This window comes from Bombus pyrosoma, linkage group LG15 (genome assembly GCF_014825855.1).
Source record: "Bombus pyrosoma isolate SC7728 linkage group LG15, ASM1482585v1, whole genome shotgun sequence".
Taxonomy (NCBI): domain Eukaryota; kingdom Metazoa; phylum Arthropoda; class Insecta; order Hymenoptera; family Apidae; genus Bombus; species Bombus pyrosoma.
Genome location: NC_057784.1, coordinates 4,231,073 through 4,246,266, shown reverse-complemented (window position 1 = coordinate 4,246,266; position 15,194 = coordinate 4,231,073). Strand labels below are relative to the sequence as shown.

General features: G+C 38.9%; 2 protein-coding genes across 2 annotated transcripts; both read left to right on the top strand.

Moving 5' to 3' along the window:
* The first annotated feature begins 8,843 nt into the window (after positions 1-8,843).
* Positions 8,844-11,075, top strand: LOC122575429. The gene is made up of 4 exons (XM_043744320.1): positions 8,844-8,982; positions 9,152-9,205; positions 9,292-9,351; positions 10,894-11,075. Exons 1-4 carry the CDS (start codon positions 8,966-8,968, stop codon positions 10,997-10,999), a joined length of 237 nt encoding a protein of 78 aa, XP_043600255.1. The 5' UTR covers positions 8,844-8,965; the 3' UTR covers positions 11,000-11,075.
* Positions 11,076-11,405: 330 nt separating this feature from the next.
* On the top strand, positions 11,406-13,953 carry LOC122575613. Its single transcript, XM_043744777.1, has 4 exons — positions 11,406-11,422; positions 11,650-11,778; positions 12,337-12,530; positions 13,814-13,953. Exons 1-4 carry the CDS (start codon positions 11,406-11,408, stop codon positions 13,951-13,953), a joined length of 480 nt encoding a protein of 159 aa, XP_043600712.1.
* Positions 13,954-15,194: the final 1,241 nt, after the last annotated feature.

The following is a 15,194-nucleotide window of genomic DNA, read 5'->3' as shown; positions in this document are numbered from 1 at the left end:
GTTTCTCCCTAAGAGAAAATAATCGTTAATAGGGTTTTCGGTAATGTAGTCGACGGACGAAAGAAACACGGCTAGTTTGTTCCGGCCAGCAACGTGAATGTACCTCTAACCGACTTCTGAAAACGTGGCTTAGGTCGCGTCTATATTCACCGTGGTGGAAGTAGGTCACACAGTTCTGCCCCATCGGGGTATTAAAACAATCCCTAAGCTGTGCGCGCGGCCGGAAAAGGGCGCGGGGGCCAAGGGGTGGCGTGGAACGGTGGGCGTCAGCCACGGGAAGGGGTAAATAACACACCGAGGGAGGCGGACAACACGCGTAGGAGAAAGAGCAAGGGTGACTCTAGTAGGGAAAAAAGAAGGTGGTGTTGCTGAACGGGGGTTATAAGTGGCAAAAGTACTGCGAAAAGCGAAGAGGCTAAACAACCCCGAGGCAAACGACGAAAGATAATGATGCACCAGTCGACGCGTCCTCCTGTTTCTTCTCTTCTATTGGGCTTTTCAACGGGACGATTTGAATGTTCCTTTCCGGAGGATGTTGCGTACGTGTACAGTTACAGGGCACACTCCTTAACAGTTCTCGGGATTATCTTTCCTTCATTGTGGGGTCGTGATTTTGAACTCTTCGTCGAGTCCAGGTCTCTAACTTTGACAAAACAATTTATTTTTCGGCAATTAATGGAGGAAAATAGAACAGCGGTCGCTATAAAAGGTAGAAATATCGATTTTGTGCTTAAATTAATCCTACTATGGATTTCGAACCTTTATGCTCCAATCTCATTTTCTTTTACGGATTAAGCGTCAACGCAAAATCTCGTTTGTAAATTTTTATCGATATCTATTTTATAGTATTTTAATTATCGAAATATTTTTGTTTCGTCGCTATTCGTTCAATTTCAATTCTACGATTTTATCAAATTTTAATTGGAGTATTTATAACATTGCGAACTATTTTGTGCGTGTGCTTGGTTCTTAATGGATTGAGAGTTTAAGTCTCGAAATTTGAAAATCGTACAATAAATACGATAAATTCTACTTACAACGACTATGAAAAAGAAGAAGCGTTCAAGGGAATGTCAATCGTTCGCTTCATGAACAACGATATAACTTTCCCAGTCAATGTTGATAAACGTCGGAAAAATAAGCGAATTTTCCAACGTGAGCCGTTTATTGTCTCTCGCGCGTCATATTCAGAAAATTGCAAGTTCTGCGTGGGTAGAGTGTAAAATACTGCGGAAAAATCAAGCTGGAGCCTGCAGGGGTTGCGCCCGGAATGTAAGATTGCAGATAGGTTCACAGCTTCAGATACATTGAGTCTGCTTTATAAAATACCGTTATTAAAGCGACGGTACGAGAAAGACAGTTAGGTGGCGAGCTAACCCTGTGATCTAAGGGATCTAGCCGCTAATCCTCGTTGGCCGGATTAATCCGAGCTCACCGAATTTTCCGGCTCGACGGTGCACGGTCGTCGAGAAAAGGAGCGTTCGGCCATTTCCCTTCATACCCGCCGTTCCGTTATCCTTTTATCCAGATGTCTGTGGCATAAACCCGAAAAAAATTTTGTTCGACTCTGCTCGAAAATTCGAGCGACCGGAGAGAAACGTATATTTGGTGGAAGTGATACAGTAAGATTTAAAAATAAAACGTGAAATACTGAAAAATCCTCGTCAATTACGTTTCTTAAATTTTGTATCATTTGATAGTACTATTGTATGATTTGAAGAAGTCTGATACTTCAAAAATGAAACGTACAACTCCATAAAAAAGCCTTTCGTTAGAAAGTAAGAGTATGTAACGATACTTTGTGTAGCCACTGTAGCTGCAGCTAGAACTATTATTCCCTACGCGCACATTTGCAATCTGCATCAGTTTTTTTGAAACCAATGTCTATAATAGTCGGCAGTGAATTTCAACCGACGAGTCATAAAATCGAAACTTTTAAAATATGAATTGGAAATTCTGCGAAGGAAGAAAGAACGGTTGCTTCTTGCAAGCCCTAAGTACATCCAAGAACTAATTACTCGTTGTGCTAAACGAAGATTGTAATCTTTAACGATCGACCAATTGTATCAACCTTGCCACATCGCTCCCATCAGGTATATCCGAGTTTTCTGTCGGTAGTCGATGACGTTGCATTAAGGCGCCGTTTATCTCTGTCGTTGGCCGTGAGAGTGCAGAAACTTCGCAGTAACCGGCTATTTAAAACATCTTCTGGACGCCCGCGAGAACCAGCCCAGTCGTTAAACACGATCGATCAAAGGACAGAATCCGATAGTCATGATTCTCTAAAACAGCTTTCCGTGCATCACCGAGGGATTCTTGATAGCAAACGTTGACGAAGATTTGGTCAGGCGTGCCGATTAAGATGGATCAATGTTTACGGAATCGAGAGAAATAATCCCCGATTCTAAGGGAATTACGCTCAATATTTGAAAGACCATGTATCGGAGTGTCCTGAGGGAATCCCCAAACTGCGAAATTCTGCAACTGTCCAAGATGTGGTTGCTACAGCTACGATGGCTACTGAAAATTATAATCGTTCCTGGGAACGTCAGAAAATGTTCAAGTTTCGGACCGCGAGCATTTCGCCCGAAGGATCGATCGTTGCGAGTTGATGAGCGTATTTTCGCTGTAATTCGAAAAGAATGGAATCAATGCACCATAGTTTATCGTTCGCTGCAGCGTTCTCCAATCATCTTTGTTTTCTCGAATAGTTTATCGCTACTCGCGAAGTAACGATATAACATACGATAGCTAATAGCTACTCGAAAAAATAGTCATCTGAAATTACCTCCCAAGTTCCCCTTGATTACCAGAAAGGAAAAGTAGAATTATCGGTCTGATAATGATTTATGGCTGGTTGGTTATCGATAAGAAAGAAGTATACGTCGTACTACGTGTCCCGCAGATGGTCAAGAAATCGCTAGCCTGCAATTAGCTGCGAAAAAGTCGAGCGAAACTTTCCGTGACACGGTGAACGCGTCACGTCTGGTCGTAAACCTGCTTTGTACGAAGAACGGAATTAGAAAAAAAGGAATTTATGGCCGGTCAGAATGGAGCATGGTATTCGATTCGCCGGCGATTCGGGGATGGTGGCGTTACCTGGCGCCTTTCCAACAATGTGTTCACACTTTTTACTCCGCGATAAATTCATGTGCCGCGCCCGACTACGTCGATTGCCTGACATTTTCTCAGCGCTGTCCGGACCCACCGTCCATCTATGTGTGCATGTGTATGTCGTTAAGACTAATTGATCGTTTAATCACGGTCATTTAATTTTGCTCACCGTCTAATTTCTTCCTTTTTCTGCCCTTTGCAAATCATGAGTTTATTGTCCCTTTTTGTGCCGTTAATCTTATTGCGATGCCCTTTTCTACCATTTTTATATTGCTCTTTGAAATGCCCTCTATTATTTCTGATGGTTTCAGATGGCTTTTATCAGCTACATTCTTTAATTATCACGAAGTATCATCCCGTATCAATGGAATAAAATCAAAGCGTTTCTTTTGACGATTTTCATAAAGAATTCAATAAATCCAAACGTTTTTCTCTTATTAAATATACAAATTCTGTTTGCGTGCTCAAAACTTGCAATAGCAGAGGCGTCAACGTTCTCAATATCTTTTCATGTTTGTTTTAACTTGAAGTTCACATCGACTTTTAGACCATTCACGACGTACTTTGTTTAATTTGTTTCTGCAATTTGTTTCTGTGTCTCTACATTGCAGATATTTATACAAGATTATATTTTTGTAATCACGATTAAAAAGAAGGAAATGGAATCTAGGAAGAGATCTACTTCGCTTACTAGATATTATAATAAATAGCCTATTTTTTGCATGATCTATATATCCCTACATATTATGCACATTTTGTGTATTTTCTCAGTTTCAAATTGTCTAGGAAGGTCGAGCAGATCATATATCGGACTTTGTATGTTTCTAGTGCTGTTCTAGAATTAGAACGAGAGTATGTACTCTGTTTTTGGCATAATTTATATACTCCTACATATTATGCACGTTTTGTGTATTTTCTGAGTTTCAAATTTTCCGTAAAGGTCGGGCAAATCATATATCGGACTCCTGTTCTGCCCTTAGTCCTGTTCTACAACTGGAAGGAGAGTATGTACAAATGTATCTACAAATGTACATGTATGTACGTTGAAGATGGAGTAGGAAAATCAAGCAAGATTCGTATCGTTATCTAGTTTCGCCACTAGACAGTGACTCATGAAAGTATTCGAATACTTGCCATGGACAGCTTTTATGAATATATTATGTCTGTGTTATATGAAACCTTTTGAAATTTCAATAATACCGTAATGAGCTTCGAATATCATGATCGCGCTGGTATTAAAATCAATCTGAAAATATACGTCACGGAAGACATACTAATATAAGATATACTAAATGCAATTTTCTCAACATCTTGAAGATTTATTGTACTTTACGCAACAATTACTGTGTGTTGGTATGTGTGTACGAACCTTTAGGGAAGTGAAAATAAAAAATGATAGGAATGGATCAACGTGTTTTTGTTTGGTCTTGGCTAATTACAGAAAGGTTCCTATTGACTAATCGACTGTGGTGAAAAAGCAAGGGACGTGGAGCTAACAGCAGGTAAAAATGTGGCGAAAGAACGAATCAGGGATTTTCTTGACTTGGTTAATGGTGCCGGTTAGGGTCGTATATCTAAAGAATAAATATTTGTATGTCACTCTACCGATTCTTGATATGTATCAGATTTGTCTCTCAAGTAAAAAAAAAAAAAAAAAAGAAGAGAAAAATAGTTTATAATATAAATAATCCTCTTAAACGAGCAATTGCTGTTAAGGATTGTTCTATAAAACATTGAGGTTTATTAATGTAATACATATTTAACTGTTCAAATACTTTAGCAAACATTGTGAAATGTATAATATGTTTGTAATAACTATCTTGTAACTTCGATATATATATCTATATCTACATTTTCAGTTTTGTTTTAACCTTTACCAAATACAGTGCATGCTACTCGTGTCTCGTTACTCGTGCTAATGAAATTTTGATATATTTTGTATAACATATAATAATCATAATATGATTTCACAAATGTTCGAATATTTCCATGATAAATATACGTTCAAATTTCTTTCTCTTTTTCTCACTTTGTAACTTACTAGAATTTAATTCTAATTGGATAAAAACACGATTCATTAATTAATGAGCGAAACGCAGTATGGCATGTGCGACCCCGATTCTTGTAATGAATTTCGATTTTTCATTCATGCGAATATTATGCATTTGTCAATTGCCCGCGGTGGAAGTACATCATGATGTATCTACACCGATGACACGTGTTTAATCACACTTGGATGGCAATCCGTTCGATTATCGGTTACGTTTGAACCGGAGTCGAATCATTTGACGTAAACCAAAACCGCCCGTAGGCGTCATTCGTGCAATTGTAAACATTTTCCATCGATACATTTGTCTACAAATATTTAACAGAGCGCAAAATAATCAGTTGACACTTTGATCCTGCGGAAACGAAGCGCATTCGTCGGAAAAAGATAGAAAAGTGAAGTTTCTGTCTTCAACTACGATCGGCTAGATTATTTTAGTTCGAGGAGGTTCGACGTGTCTTCGAAGGTAATTCAGCGGAAGACCACGTCGAAGATCGTCGGGGAAAATGAAGGGGAAAATGAAATTCTCCCCATTGTACGGGAAGTTTCTCAATCTCGCTGGACGCGACTGTCCTTTTATCACGCCGGTAATTAACTGCCTAACAATTTTTCTCAACTACAACGCTCAATTTAAACTTTATTAATGAAGGGACCACGCCTCATTAAGCCGCCGCCCTTAATGACGAACGACCATCTAATCCTAGCACGATTACCGTGTTTACCTCATTTCCCGAACGAGAGCTCCAAAATTTCCAGAATATTTCGCTTATTATAACCCGGCTACGATACACAAGTATCGATAAAACGAGGGGCCGAACATTCACGATTCTTCCCTCTAAACTCTAAAGAAAATTTTACGAGTATTCTTAAAACGTTGTTAAAACAAATTCTCCGAAAAGGGGGTCGGTGAATTTATTTATGAGAAAACAGTCGATCCGCGCGCCACTCGAGATCAACGACGATGGTAAAAGCAAAGTTCGACCCAATGTTTTCTAATTGTTGAGACATTCGGTTTCGCGAGTTGTCCGATGAAGCGACGATAATTCGTGCAATTTACAACCAGGAGAAACGGAAAGAAGAAACCCTGCTATGTGCACGGGCTTGTATATCCGTGTTATATACATTTTCACGTCGGAAATCGTGAACATTAATTTTGCGCCATCTAAAGTTCCCATTCACAGGATTCTAGCGTTTTAGAATCCACCAAGATTTAGAAGTAACTTTATGGATATTTTCGTTTAGGGATTTTTTGAGACGCATTTGTTGGTTTTGTTTCGGTGTGTCGTATAAAGGAGCGCGATTCATTGTCATACAGAAGCAGGATCAAACATACATATACTGTTATTTTAGCGGATTCTCTCCGCCGCTTCCTCCTTTTTCCTTTTTCTTAGTCTCTGCTATTCTTCTCTTTCTTAGTCGCTGCCACCCTTCCTTTTTCTTCCATCTCTTCCCTTTCTTCCCTTGTCCCATTTTGTTTTTCTCCCTTTCATTTCTATTTTCGACCCTCCTACCATTAGTTTCTTTCCTTTTCCATTCCTTGTTACACCTCATTTCCATTCCTCCCTTTTTTCCTCTAGCTCTCTCTTATCCTTTTTCCTCTTGTTTCCTTCTTTTGCTCTTCACCCTTCCATCTTTCTTCCTTCTCTTTCCCTCCTTTTTTCTTTCCTACCCTTCCCACACCTTCTTGCCACTCCTCTTCTCTCCCATTTTTTCCCCGTTTTCAATCTCAAGCGATGAATACATAAGGATTTAGTATACTAACAGCATCATTCGCTACTCTACGTCGACAAACTGTACAATGTGTCTAAAAATATTTAATCTGTCAAATCAACCGCGATTACGACAGGGTGAATGTTCATAAATTGTTCAAGGCGAATTTTACCTGATACCGGCTCCCGAAAATAGGGCCATAAACTTAACGACGAAATTCTCAAGTTCGTCGAACGATGCCCATAAACTCATGCCCTCTCGTTCATTCAACCTCTGCAAACCATCGAAAATGTAATTGCCTCTTTTTGTCGAGCTCGTATTTCCACTTGGTTCCACTCATGCCGGCTATTTCGCGTGTTTCATTCCATCTGTTATAAACGTTTCGCTGCACTTTCCCGATATCGTAACATTCTACCTCTCATCCGACCATATTCCAACTGGAAAATAATATACATGTACACACGTACAAAGGTTTATATACACACGTGTATACGTACGTATATCTTCAATTCAATGCGTGTAATTAAAATATTTTATTGCGTTCGAACGACGATTCGTAAATTACGAATTTCCATCGATTTCTTAAAAGTCACGTTTCCCAGAAGATGTTCACCTGACATACACGTATCTTTTCTTCCTACGAAAGATTTCATCGGTCCGTGAAAAGCAATTTAATAATAGATTCGCTCAAGTGGTTCACACCGAATGGTTCAACCTTGTGACCTGGTTCTCAGGGATGAAAGTCGCGGCAGTCAGCTGTTCGAAAATGTTCATATCGGGCTACATAAGGTGTCCTAGGTCTTAACAGCCAAACTTTGTACGTTTATTCTTTACCTTTCAAGAATAAAGTAAAATATACACACGCTATGTATACACAGGCTCAAGTATGATAATTACCACTGATGATATTAACATTGAACAAGTTTCTTTCGTTTTGATCGATAGGAATTATATCCTCGTAAATAATTATGGCTGTAATAAAATAATTATAACGATAACATCGTTCATCACGTCAGTAATAATGAGCTTAACGATTGTTCATAACCGAATTTGCCGGATCACGAAGTAAGTTACTTATTTACGAGCAAGAACCGCAATTTTGTTCCGATTTGGATGAAATGTTGTAGGCTTAAATAACAGTCAAAAACGCGCTTCTTTTTACTTGCGACACCTCAAGTTTAAGGGATGAAACCATCCTCCAATATCCGACCCCCTTATGGGAATCCGATGGGAAAATATTTATTAATAAAAATAGAACGTTTTTTAACGCGTTAGGAGAAAATACTAGTCAACAAACGATTCTCGAAAATGTATAAAACACCTCCATCCAAAATCTTCCATCCAAAATCCTCCATCTAAATTCTCAGCCGAATTTTAATCCTGAGCTTTCCTTGTTAGCTTCACTCAAATAACCGTAATCTACCCTACTGACAAAGTCTGACTGTTAAATATTAGGACATCCTGTATAGGACACGGAATATACGTATGCACCGCAAGATCCTCGAGAACTATACTTCACCAAAGGGTTCGTGCATACACAGAACCGTCCCAGTAATACCGAAAATATCATCTACATCCACCGAAAATTGATTCAAGTACACCGTCGCATGGTTCAACGACAACTCCACGTACCGCCATTCGATGATTCTCTTTCAGCATTTACATATTTTGAGACCTCGAGAAAGATCATCGATTTTTATATCGATTCGACAAAATGCATTTTTCACCCGTATTCGAAGATAAAATATGTCATATGGTAAATGTGATTGCCTCTTATCCCGAGGTAGCTGATTTCCGTGAAACGCGTACGATGTATTTGCTTAGCAATACAAATTTTTCGCTGTGCGACAATTTTAATTGAATTGATTGCGGAGGTTCGTTCGAGTGGAGCACGTGACCCGGGACGAAACCGAGCGGCTGCCAATTGGCGAGCAGATTGCCAACAGAAAAAGATGAAGAGGCTCGATCGGCAGTGCGTTTGTTCGTGTTACGATATGCGGTTGGACTTTTTCCCGCAAAACCTTCAAAATTCACGGCTTATTCCACAAATTCGTCATCTTCTTTAGTTTGTCTTGAAAACCAAACGAATCCATCATGTGCGATCATTGCGCGTAAGTCTCGAAAAATTAATCGAAAGATGATCGTAAGCCTATTGGGGTGATTTCATAAGTATTGTCGGCTCTTATCTTGCATTCTGAATTTCTAAGAGTGACTGAATTTGTTTAGAGCCGCTTAATGCGTAAAAACTAAAAAGTTAAGCTGCTTCTTTTCGTCCTACAGAAAAGTTACGAGCCAGAAGGGATACGCAGGACAAGTGACGTGCAAATGCGACCAGTTAGTATACATATATATCTTTCTAAGATTCTTTGATCGTTCAAAAGTCCCGTGTTGCAATAAACTTTCGTGTGTTACGTTCACAGCGGCGAGAAGAAGAACGGCGAGGCCAAGGAAAAGGATTTCGGTGGATGTTGCTCGAAGAAGTACGATGTCTATATTTTCTATTAATATGCGTAATAGTTTTTAAAATGTAGCTATTCCTAGAATGCGAGTGTTTATGGGAAATTTAGAGATGTAGAAATGTACGGAACGTAGATAATACGAATATATATCTCGCGCGTACTATATTTCAAAAGTGACACAACTCTAACGAGCTTTTCAACAAAAACGAAAATTTATTTGGAAGCTTATAAAAAATTATTTTTTTCACACAATGTTCACGGGAAGAATACACTGTCGCAACCAATGATCGAACATTATTCTCGTAATTTTCGTAGTTTTTGAAATTTCCCTCTGATACTATGGTTTTGATGTTTTTCTAGCACAGGGTTGAATTATGTTGAATCGTAACATTTTGGAAATATACACTTCTGTAGTATGAGATATCAAGCGAAAGAAACCTCTATTCAGGTCCCATTTTTTAAAATTACTATTATTCAATTACTATTTCCATATTCTCCGTAAGAATTTGCATAAACATCCGCAATCTGTTAGTATCTTTTATACGCTCAGGAGCCACGCTGATTAACTTCATAAATTGAAACGCACAGAAAGATGACAATTACAAACGTTATTTTGCAAAATATGGCTTGAAATTTCCAATTATTTGTATCACTTACATTATTGAAAACAAGTCCTTCGATTAAATCGTTAAAACGTTGAATATTAATTATGTACCTGATTACTGAAATTAAGGTCCTCGTGTAAAACGAAATTGATTAGTTCGATTATCGAAAGTCTCATTTATTAATCGTTATCGCAGCCATTAGTATTTTCAACATTTTATCGTACTTCCGATATTATATGAATACTTCCTGTATGGCCGCCAGCATGAGAAAATTAAAGTTGAAGGAACAAAAAAAAAAAAAAAAGATGAGATCTAGAATCTTAAGAATGAAATAGGTTAAAAAACAGAATGAAGTTCGGGGCAGCAGAGCGGTGGTTTAATCGGACACTTAAGTCGTGCGTTTAATCGAATTACCCGACTGAATGTGCAGAGAGAAAAAGACAGTCGGCGGATGTTGCGGGGCTAAATGCTGCGCGGGACCGCAGGAGGAAGGAGGGTGTTGTACCGGAGGTATATCGCCACCACCGAAGGAGAAATTATGCTGTGGCCAAGAAAACTAACCGAGTTTTCTTCCTAAGGAAGTCTTTAAGAAAGAGCTGGCTTCAGAGTGGAAGAGCCAACCGGTAAACATTATAAGCGTTAAGCGACGGGCTCGGCGGCCATATAGGTACACGGTAATAGTTCCAAAGGGAATCATTGAATTTACGCGACGAACCATCGTAAATTTTTTCCACCCGGATACACGAATCGACAGAAAGTACTTCACGTAACAAACTATAAATATACTTTCGCAATTCGAAAATGTCGGGTAAGCGAAACCGTAGCATAAAAAATAAATAAATAAAAAAAAAGCAGCGGGGGAGGTTTATTGCGAATTTATTGGAATTAGGACATCTTTTGACTTTAAGAATTCTACCATTCCGAGGGAAATAAGATGCAAATTCATGTCGTTTTTCAGAGCGAGAGAGGCAGCCGGTGGGTGTTGCATGTCCGGCTGTTGCAAGGATAAAGCGAAGCAGAAGGAACCGGAAGCTCCCTCGAAATGTTGCGCAGATCGTAAATGATGTCTCCCTGTAGAAAAATAAAAAAATTCTGACTCTCTATACCGGCCAATGTAATATCACTTCTTCAACAATAAACGATGTCTTGATATATGTATTTACGATTATGTGTATCCCTGTTACTATCGAAAGTTAACCTTATACGCGTGAGTAGACTGGGGATTTTTATGCATGTGTGGAAAATTGGAAGATAGAAAATTAAACGCAATAGAAGCAATATGTAAAAATGTATAAAGTATCTAAAGCGAAGTGATATATATATATATATATATATATATATGTCTAAATTCTATAGTTATAGTTAATAAAAATATGAATTTGTACAAACATACGCAGTCTACTACTATCGAAATTATCCGGCAGCACGTGTCATTGAGATTTTAGGGAACCTCCAAATTCTTCGAGTATAATGTGTGACCACTGCAGGTATACTTTTTTTCTTTTATAAAATATATGGGCGATTTGGTAGAGCAGCGATGCGATCATTTTATTTGATTTATTTCATTATTACTCATGCCCTCGGACTTTTGGGTGACTTCCAGTTATTCGTTACGTTAAAACTTAGAATTAATTTTTAATAAATGTTTCAAAATTGACGATTTTTACGATGTGTCATTCTGTTGGAAAATCGTAAATCGTTTTTAAATTTTCAGAACTTTCAAACCGCTGCTGGAAGGGCCGGATACCACGACATATTATGAAAGGGACAGACCAGCTATCAGCAGCGTGACACCACCAAGAAATAGCGTGATGCCACCAAGAAATCTCATGGCACCTCGATCGTGAGATTACTTCTCCTTACAATTTGAGGGTTCCTAACAAAAGTGATCCTTGATCTAATTTTTATTATAGAATGTATACTTATGGAATGTATACTTATATTATAGAATGGATACTTATACGTTCGTGAAGAATTAAAATATTCAAACATGTACAGGATGAACACAATACGGAAAAATATATAAAATATCCAAAATGAAGTAATATTACAGTGTTCAAACTATCAAACAAACCGCTATTTAGATCCTATCCTTTTAATCGTTCGAACACACAAAGAAACGCACGAGAATTTTTATTCTTACGATAACTTAGGTCACGGATCATTTTTCGTAACACGGATTCCGCATGTTGTTCTTCTCGTTTCTTTTTACCATAACGCATCATAATTTACATAAAAAAATCCACAACTTTGACAAGGATCGTTTTCGTTATAATTCTTCCCAATTCTTCCCAAGTTTCCTCGTAAAACGAATTTTACGTAGAACGTTTCCATATTGGGCGACATTTCCACGCGGAAAAACTGGTTCCTAGATAATAGAAACATTCGCTATTTACGATAGGCCGTCCGATGTCGCCAGCAGAAGTTGCTGTTCATGGAGGCGGACCTGCTGCGATGGAGTGTGCTGCAACCGCGTTGGAAACTGCTGCGCCCCTGAATCGGAAACTCGGTATCGACCGGTTGAAAAACCTGTGCCCACTTATGGCTACGATTATGGCCAGCCGGCGATGGCGAGTTATCCCGTCGGAATGCCCGGTAAGTGCCGTAACATTTGCAACAAATTCACCGTTAATGCCCGTCTCTCTGGCCGAAATTCGGAGGAATCGTTGGCCAAAATCATGTTCCTAATTGAGCATTTCGTCGTTTTCGGAGACGACCTTCTAGAGGCATAGTTCGCAGGTGGACCCAAGGGGAAATTAGCTTTTCCCTTACGTTCATGCCGTCTTTTTGCGAAGAACCTGGTTTTATAAGGATCAAAGACTTAGTATCAAAAATTGTCTGCAATTCTCAGAGAACGTACAAGTGACTCTGACACGGTTTCTTGGAGAAGAAACCAAGTTTCTAGGTCGCCGGTCTGCCACTTCAAACATACATTTTCGTTCCCATCCCTTTTTACAATTAAAATCAACTGTGGAATCTCTCAGCCGGAGTCGAAAGTTTTCTCAGCTTCTTTTGTATTCCTATGGAGAAAGCTCGAGGCTGTTTAAGTTTGCTCACGGAACGTCGTAGCGATAACATCGGAGCACCGGAAAGGGAGGAATTAATTCGCGCGCTATGCAACTCCGATAGGCTCGTCGACACCGATGCCAAGATGTTAATTCAAACGAGCTTTTGAACAAGCTGTTCGCGAGTTAGCCACCGGGATAATGGAGTTACGCGAATCATCACGATGTCCGAGTCAATTCGACAAAAGCTTGAAGGAACCGGAATCGATTTACGCGGAGTATCGAGCCGGCTGAGTTAACTGGAACGTCGTCGAATCGCTAATCGATTAATATCGGTCCGCCTTTTTCATCGTATCAATCAAATCGTATCAGTCACGATTGCGATCGATCAGTGAGAAAAGAATTCTTTGAATTATACGTAGCAATTGTATATATGTAGAGTGAAAATGGGAGTTCGTACGAACAACGAGTGACACCTGTTCATAAGGGCACTTACGGAAGAATGGGATAAAACCTGACACGCCGCTAGAAAATGATCAGTCCTCGTCTGGAACGTTGGACTGTAAAGAATTTATATGCTCAACGCCGTAATAGAAAATGTGCCGTCAAAATGAATAAACAAGTGAAATAGCCGCGGTTAAAATAGTCAATGGTAAAAGACCCGATGGATAGTTCCAATTAAAATAATCGCAGTTAATGAATTCGATATACACGTGAATAGCCAAATTTGTGGCGCAACGATATATAAATAAACAATCAATTCCCATATATGACAGATATTCTCTATAGGCTATACTATACTGTGATATATTGAGTAAAAGCCAATCTGAAATACAACGTTCCTACGATAGTCTAAACAATTTTTCTTATCAGGCGCCATGATGCCAGACAGAGTGCCGTGTCCTACGCGTAAGGAGAAGCTACCTATGTGTTTCGGAGGCGACTGCCAAGATTCCGACTGCACAGGCCAACCGGACGTAAACGAGTCGACACCGAGGCAATCGGAGCGATAAGGAATTAGCATCGATTGAGAATCTTGATTAAATAAGCATGTCCCCGTTCCTCGACGACACAAAACCTCCAAAATGACAAGTGACGTCGTTAAATTCCAACAAAAAATTCCCAACAACGATTATTATTTCTTTGTGAAACGCGAAACTTCCTCTTTGGCTCCCTACTTCGCATGTATACTTTGAGGGGCGAAATAAAATTTCCCTAGGGATAAAATAAAATAAATTGATTCCGTTCTCTATTGTTTCGTGAGCATAAAGTTAAACGATTATTGCAAGGTGAAAAGCAATTGTTTCGTGGAAGTTAAAGAACAAAGGATGTATTAGAAGGAATGAATAATTATATTTGTAGTAGCTGTTAACTTCGCTACGGGCTGAATTATTCTATGACCTCTTGTTCGAGCGTTTGCCGTTTGTTCAACGTTTCAACTCCTTCCATTTAGGGCTATTTTAACATTACTTTCCGTCAATTTGCTAATTCAAAGATGAATTCACGAGGAAAAGATTTACGATCATTTGTTTTCTATGGTCGAGAAACGTTATCACGTTAGGTTTACATTTCGTAATTCTAAAATATAATATTCTAAAGTCTGGTATCTTCGGAAACAATCTATGCCCGTATGATTACTCGAAAGAGTAATTACGAAAAGAAATTCACCCTCTGAATTTCGCTGTAGATGTTGATATTGATAAATCCCTTCTTAGAATGAATTGTTTTATGAGTTTCTAAATGCGGGGTGAATCAAAAAGGTCGCTGATTATCAGAATCCTTGGCCTCGTCTTCCTATTTCATGCTTGATCTCTTCCTGAGTATAAGGCAAAAAAAAAGTTACATGAATCGATCACACGACAATATCTTGGAGATGAAAGGAGATATTTTTGAATACAACGTTCTTGCTTAATAATCTCGTAAACTGGATATCTTCGTATAACCGAAAAAATCGTGCCAGCGTATTTGGCATTTCACCATTTGCATGAAAACTTTCTATACGTATTCATACACTTTCATGATCAACTATATCTAAACTGTTCACAGATCAAACTGGTTCTAACTTCACTTTCGGAAATCTTTTATATTTTAACGCCAAGTCACTTTGATCGATGCTTATCTTGTATAATTTTTCTGACTTTCTTTACATTTTGTCTCACGGAGTTAACCGATTTGGCAAATAAGCGGCTTATTTGTACCAACGTTTCTCGGATCAAATAAATCACGTTAGCTGGAATTCTGGCCGCAGAGAGTT